At 57.5% G+C, this 7500-nt stretch overlaps 1 protein-coding gene across 1 annotated transcript in view; it reads right to left on the bottom strand.

Annotated features, from left to right (window-relative positions):
- The window catches only part of LOC144490821 (cytochrome P450 11B, mitochondrial-like), a gene marked incomplete at both ends in the record, with an annotated part of 26431 nt that extends 19093 nt beyond the window's left edge, over positions 1–7338 (bottom strand). Inside the window, 2 exons of the mRNA XM_078208517.1 lie at positions 3991–4211; positions 7251–7338. Coding sequence (XP_078064643.1) covers positions 3991–4211; positions 7251–7338 — 309 coding nt within the window. The remainder of the gene's footprint in view (positions 1–3990; positions 4212–7250) is intronic.
- Between the last annotated feature and the right edge of the window lie 162 nt (positions 7339–7500).

Genomic DNA, 7500 nt, shown 5'->3' with positions numbered 1-7500 from the left:
GTATTTTACACAGAGGGTGGTGGGGGCCTGGAATGCGCTGCCGGGCAAGGTGGTGGAGGCGGACACACTGGGAACGTTTAAGACTTATCTAGACAGCCACATGAACGGAGTGGGAATGGAGGGATACAAAAGAATGGTCTAGTTTGGACCAGGGAGCGGCACGGGCTTGGAGGGCCGAAGGGCCTGTTCCTGTGCTGTATTGTTCTTTGTTCAGCGGAATGGGGGGGGGGGGGGGCCGGGGGGAGGAGGGTGTTCCATTAACTGAGTGGACCCGGGTTCGAATCCCGCCACGACAGATGGTGGAATTTGTGGAATGAAGAATCTACTGATGACCCATTGTCGGAAAAACCCATCTGGTTCCTTTAGGGAAGGAAATCTGCCGTCCTTACCCCGGTCTGGCCTACATGTGACTCCAGAGCCACAGCAATGTGGGTGACTCTCAACTGCCCTCCAAGGGCAACTAGGGATGGGTAATAAATGCCGGCCCAGCCAGCGACACCCATGTCCCACAAATGAATACAAAATAGTCTTAAAAGTGAATATATAGATACAGAAAATAATGACGGTTTAATGGAATATTATCCTTTATTACAAGAGGAAATTAACATGATTTGATTTATTATTGTCACATGTATTGGGATACAGTGAAAAGTATTGTTTCTTGCGCGCTATACAGACAAAGCATACCGTTCATAGAGAAGGAAAGGAGAGGGTGCAGAATGTAGTGTTACAGTCACAGCTCGGGGTGTAGAGAAAGATCAACTTAATGCGAGGTAGGTCCATTCAAAAGTCTGACAGCAGCAGGGAAGAAGCTGTTCTTGAGTCGGTCGGTACGTGACCTCAGACTTTTGTATCTTTTCCCCCGACGGAAGGAGGTGGAAGAGAGAATGTCCGGGGTGCGTGGGGTCCTTGATTATGCTGGCTGCTTTTCCCGAGGCAGCGGGAAGTGTAGACAGAGTCAATGGATGGGAGGCTGGTTTGCGCGATGGGATTGGGCTACATTCACGACCTTTTGTAGTTCCTTGCGGTCTTGGGCAGAGCAGGAGCCCCAGACCAAGCTGTGATACAACCAGAAAGAATGCTTTCTATGGTGCATCTGTAAAAGTTGGTGAGAGTCGTAGCTGACATGCCAAATTTCCTTAGTCTCCTGAGAAAGTAGAGGCGTTGGTGGGGCTTTCTTAACTATAGCGTCGGCATGGGGGGGACCAGGACAGGTTGTTGGTGATCTGGACACCTAAAAATTTGAAGTTCTCGACCATTTTTACTTCGTCCCCATTGATGTAGACAGGAGCATGTTCTCCTTTACGCTTCCTGAAGTCGATGACAATCTCCTTCGTTTTGTTGACATTGAGGGAGAGATTATTGTTGCTGCACCAGTTCACCAGATTCTCTACCTCATTCCTGTACTCTGTCTCGTCATTGTTTGAGATCCGACCCACTACGGTGGTGTCATCAGCAAACTTTAAACTCGAATTGGAGGGGAATTTGGCCGCACAGTCATGGGTGTATAAGGTGTATAGTAGGGGGCTGAGAACACAGCCTTGTGGGGCACCGGTGTTGAGGATGATCGCGGAGGAGGTGTTGTTGCCGATCCTTACTGATTGTGGTCTGTGAGTTAGGAAGTTCAGGATCCAGTCGCAGAGGGAGGAGCCGAGGCCCAGGCCTCGGAGTTTGGAGATGGGTTTCGTGGGAATAATGGTGTTGAAGGCTGAGCTGTGGCCAATAAATAGGAGTCTGACACAGGTGAGAGAGAGGATGTGGATCTGGAAACACGAACAGATCAGGTGTGTCCTGATGGAATGGTGGATCTGCTCAAGGGGCCGAATGGCCTCCTCCAGATGTCCACATTTTGCCTCTCTGGGGCAGTAACCCACTCTCCCCCGATCCTGGAGCCCCCTGGGAGTGAGGGACGGTAACGCAGTGCCGAATTTGCACTGCGATTATACAATAAAGTCCAAAGAATGCCAGAAACAGGGATCAGCTCAGATCCAGAGGATTTGTATTACAAGTCGCGATGCAGATACTGACAGCTGTGTCCCAGCCACTGGTCACCTGCCACCCAAAAAACTACAACACACAGAGTGGGAATCCAAATCACACATCGACAGAGAGGAGAGAGTAAAAAATTCCCACATCGTAAATCAAACACTCCCAGGACAGGTACAGCACGGGGTTAGATACAGAGTAAAGCTCCCTCGACACTGTCCCCATCAAACACTCCCAGGACAGGTACAGCACGGGGTTAGATACAGAGTAAAGCTCCCTCTACACTGTCCCCCATCAAACACTCCCAGGACAGGTACAGCACGGGGTTAGATACAGAGTAAAGCTCCCTCTACACTGTCCCCCATCAAACACTCCCAGGACAGATACAGCACGGGGTTAGATACAGAGTAAAGCTCCCTCTACACTGTCCCCCATCAAACACTCCCAGGACAGGTACAGCACGGGGTTAGATACAGAGTAAAGCTCCCTCTACACTGTCCCCATCAAACACTCCCAGGACAGGTACAGCACGGGGTTAGATACAGAGTAAAGCTCCCTCTACACTGTCCCCCAATCAAACACTCCCAGGACAGGTACAGCACGGGGTTAGATACAGAGTAAAGCTCCCTCTACACTGTCCCCATCAAACATTCCCAGGACAGGTACAGCACGGGGTTAGATACAGAGTAAAGCTCCCTCTACACTGTCCCCATCAAACACTCCCAGGACAGCGACAGCACGGGGTTAGATACAGAGTAAAGCTCCCTCTACACTGCCCCCATCAAACACTCCCAGGACAGGTACAGCACGGGGCTAGATACAGAGTAAAGCTCCCTCTACACTGTCCCCATCAAACACTCCCAGGACAGGTGCAGCACGGGGTTAGATACAGAGTAAAGCTCCCTCTACACTGTCCCCCATCAAACACTCCCAGGACAGATACAGCAGGGGGTTAGATACAGAGTAAAGCTCCCTCTACACTGTCCCCATCAAACACTCCCAGGACAGGTACAGCACGGGGTTGGATACAGAGTAAAGCTCCCTCTCCACTGTCCCCATCAAACACTCCCAGGACAGGTACAGCACGGGGTTAGATACAGAGTAAAGCTCCCTCTACACTGTCCCCCATCAAACACTCCCAGGACAGGTACAGCACAGGGTTAGATACAGAGTAAAGCTCCCTCTATACTGTACACTCCCAGGACAGGTACAGCATGGGTTTAGATACAGAGTAAAGCTCCCTCTCCACTGTCCCCATCAAACACTCCCAGGACAGGTACAGCACAGGGTTAGATACAGAGTAAAGCTCCCTCTACACTGCCCCCATCAAACACTCCCAGGACAGGTACAGCATGGGTTTAGATACAGAGTAAAGCTCCCTCTACACTGTCCCCATCAAACACTCCCAGGACAGGTACAGCACGGGGTTAGATACAGAATAAAGCTCCCTCTACACTGTCCCCATCAAACACTCCCAGGACAGGTACAGCACGGGGTTAGATACAGAGTAAAGCTCCCTCTACACTGTCCCCATCAAACACTCCCAGGACAGGTGCAGCACGGGGTTGGATACAGAGTAAAGCTCAGTTGTTTTCTGGGGTGAATATTTGCCGGAAGTGGGGAAGGACGTGGATTCGAACCAATTGGAGGGAACCAAAGCGAGAGAAAAGCACGTTCGAGAGAGACGTTTCGGATTCAGCTGCTGACTGGCTCCGTCGACCCCCGCCCCACCCACCCCCCCACACCTCCCCTCCCCAACCCCCGGAGACCCTCTGTACCCCCCACCCAGCGCACCCCCCCCAGAAGACCCTCCACAATCCCCCCCCCCCCCAGGAGACCCTCCCCACCCCTCCCAAGAGACCCTCTGCAACCCCCCCCCCCTCCCCCCAGGAGCCCTCCCCATAACCCCCCACCTCCAGGAGCCCCCCCACCCCCAGCCCCGGCGAGGGCAGCCGGAGGGTTTGAGAGACGGGGTAAGTGTCTGGCCCGAGTGTGGACGGTTACATCAGGGCGCACTGTCTCCCCGCGCTCTCCCGCAGTTGGCTGATGGCACTCTGGGCGCTGTTACTCAGTTCGGACAGGTTCACCTCCGGGAGACCGCGGAACTCTCCGAGCCGAGACGACGGACCCTCCGACCCCCTCCCCACCTTGATGACAGCAGCCAGTTCGACTGGAACGTCCACCTTCCCAGTGACTGCCCTCAACTGCTGGGTATCTCTGTCATTCTGCACAGAGAGAGAGAGAGTGAGAGAGACAGAGAGAGAGAGAGACAGAGAGAGAGAGAGTGAGACAGAGAGAGACAGAGAGAGAGAGAGTGAGAGAGACAGAGAGAGAGAGAGAGTGAGAGAGACAGAGAGAGAGAGAGAGAGAGTGAGAGAGACAGAGAGAGAGTGAGAGAGAGAGAGTGAGAGAGACAGAGAGAGAGAGAGACAGAGAGAGACAGAGAGAGACAGAGAGAGACAGAGACAGAGAGTGAGAGAGACAGAGAGTGAGAGAGACAGAGAGTGAGAGAGACAGAGAGTGAGAGAGACAGAGAGTGAGATAGACAGAGAGTGAGATAGACAGAGAGTGAGATAGACAGAGAGTGAGATAGACAGAGAGAGAGAGAGACAGAGAGAGAGAGACACAGAGACAGAGAGAAAGAGACATAGAGAGAGAGACATAGAGAGAGAGAGGGACACAGAGAGAGAGTGAGAGAGACAGAGAGAGAGACAGAGAGAGAGACAGAGAGAGAGACAGAGAGAGAGACAGAGACAGAGAGAAAGAGACATAGAGAGAGAGAGAGAGACACAGAGAGAGAGACACAGAGAGAGAGACACAGAGAGAGAGACACAGAGAGAGAGAGACAGAGAGAGAGAGACAGAGACAGAGAGACAGAGAGTGAGAGAGAGAGAGACATAGAGAGAGAGAGTGAGAGAGACAGAGACAGAGAGAGACAGAGAGAGAGAGAGAGAGACACAGAGAGAGAGAGAGAGGGAGATAAACACAATGATTACTTGACAGTTTGCCATGTCAGAATAACAATGAATAATTTGTATAACTCCCTCCACACTGACAGCCCACCCGAGGCACCTGAGCACCAAACCCGGCTCATACTGACAGCATCACTGTGGGAGGGTCAGTGCTGAGGGAGCGCCGCACTGTGGGAGGGTCAGTGCTGAGGGAGCGCCGCACTGTGGGAGGGTCAGTGCTGAGGGAGCGCCGCACTGTGGGAGGGTCAGTGCTGAGGGAGCGCTGCACTGTGGGAGGGTCAGTGCTGAGGGAGCGCCGCACTGTGGGAGGGTCAGTGCTGAGGGAGCGCCGCACTGTGGGAGGGTCAGTGCTGAGGGAGCGCCGCACTGTGGGAGGGTCAGTGCTGAGGGAGCGCCGCACTGTGGGAGGGTCAGTGCTGAGGGAGCGCCGCACTGTGGGAGGGTCAGTGCTGAGGGAGCGCCGCACTGTGGGAGGGTCAGTGCTGAGGGAGCGCCGCACTGTGGGAGGGTCAGTGCTGAGGGGGCGCCGCACTGTGGGAGGGTCGGTGCTGAGGGAGCGCCGCACTGTGGGAGGGTCAGTGCTGAGGGAGCGCCGCACTGTGGGAGGGTCGGTGCTGAGGGAGCGCCGCACTGTGGGAGGGTCAGTGCTGAGGGAGCGCCGCACTGTGGGAGGGTCAGTGCTGAGGGAGCACCGCACTGTGGGAGGGTCAGTGCTGAGGGAGCGCCGCACTGTGGGAGGGTCAGTGCTGAGGGAGCGCCGCACTGTGGGAGGGTCGGTGCTGAGGGAGCGCCGCACTGTGGGAGGGTCAGTGCTGAGGGGGCGCCGCACCGTGGGAGGGTCAGTGCTGAGGGAGCGCCGCACTGTGGGAGGGTCAGTGCTGAGGGAGCGCCGCACTGTGGGAGGGTCAGTGCTGAGGGAGCGCCGCACTGTGGGAGGGTCAGTGCTGAGGGAGCGCCGCACTGTGGGAGGGTCAGTGCTGAGGGAGCGCCGCACTGTGGGAGGGTCAGTGCTGAGGGAGCGCCGCACTGTGGGAGGGTCAGTGCTGAGGGAGCGCCGCACTGTGGGAGGGTTGGTGCTGAGGGAGCACCGCACTGTGGGAGGGTCAGTGCTGAGGGAGCGCCGCACTGTGGGAGGGTCAGTGCTAAGGGAGCGCCGCACTGTGGGAGGGTCGGTGCTGAGGGAGCGCCGCACTGTGGGAGGGTCAGTGCTGAGGGAGCACCGCACTGTGGGAGGGTCGGTGCTGAGGGGGCGCCGCAGTGTGGGAGGGTCAGTGCTGAGGGAGCGCCGCACTGTGGAGGGTCAGTGCTGAGGGAGCGCCGCACTGTGGGAGGGTCAGTGCTGAGGGAGCGCCGCACTGTGGGTGGGTCAGTGCTGAGGGAGCGCCGCACTGTGGGAGGGTCAGTGCTGAGGGAGCGCCGCACTGTGGGAGGGTCAGTGCTGAGGGAGCGCCGCACTGTGGGAGGGTCGGTGCTGAGGGAGCGCCGCACTGTGGGAGGGTCAGTGCTGAGGGAGCGCCACACTGTGGGAGGGTCAGTGCTGAGGGAGCGCCGCACTGTGGGTGGGTCAGTGCTGAGGGAGCGCCGCACTGTGGGAGGGTCAGTGCTGAGGGAGCGCCGCACTGTGGGAGGGTCAGTGCTGAGGGAGCGCCGCACTGTGGGAGGGTCGGTGCTGAGGGAGCACCGCACTGTGGGAGGGTCAGTGCTGAGGGAGCGCCGCACTGTGGGAGGGTCAGTGCTGAGGGAGCGCCGCACTGTGGGAGGGTCAGTGCTGAGGGAGCGCCGCACTGTGGGAGGGTCAGTGCTGAGGGAGCGCCGCACTGTGGGAGGGTCAGTGCTGAGGGAGCGCCGCACTGTGAGAGGGTCAGTGCTGAGGGAGCGCCGCACTGTGGGAGGGTCGGTGCTGAGGGAGTGCCGCACTGTGGGAGGGTCAGTGCTGAGGGAGCGCCGCACTGTGGGAGGGTCAGTGCTGAGGGAGCACCGCACTGTGGGAGGGTCAGTTCTGTGGGAGCGCCGCACTGTGGGAGGGTCAGTGCTGAGGGAGCGCCGCACTGTGGGAGGGTCAGTGCTGAGGGAGCGCCGCACTGTGGGAGGGTCAGTGCTGAGGGAGCGCCGCACTGTGGGAGGGTCAGTGCTGAGGGAGTGCCGCACTGTGGGAGGGTCGGTGCTGAGGGAGCGCCGCACTGTGGGAGGGTCAGTGCTGAGGGAGCGCCGCACTGTGGGAGTGTCAGTGCTGAGGGAGCGCCGCACTGTGGGAGGGTCAGTGCTGAGGGGGCACTGACAGGCGGGCTGTACCTGGCCAAGCTGGTATTTTGCTCTGATTTGGCTCCTCATCACTGCTCTCTCTGCCTTCCTCTTGGCAAACTCCTTATCCCGTCTCTGCCTGCGGAAAGATGCACAACCTGTAACCAGCTCACCGATCGGCAACACCACCGTACGCCGGGGTGCGCGGGGATGGAAGAGTGCAGAACCCCCCCACTCAGGGGGATGGGAGAGACTGGAGACCCCCGGGGGGGGGGGGATAGAGAGAGACTGGAGACCCCCG

This window comes from Mustelus asterias, unplaced genomic scaffold (genome assembly GCF_964213995.1).
Source record: "Mustelus asterias unplaced genomic scaffold, sMusAst1.hap1.1 HAP1_SCAFFOLD_3854, whole genome shotgun sequence".
Taxonomy (NCBI): Eukaryota; Metazoa; Chordata; class Chondrichthyes; order Carcharhiniformes; family Triakidae; genus Mustelus; species Mustelus asterias.
Note: the sequence above shows the minus strand (reverse complement) of the source record. Positions and strands in the feature narration are given on the sequence as shown.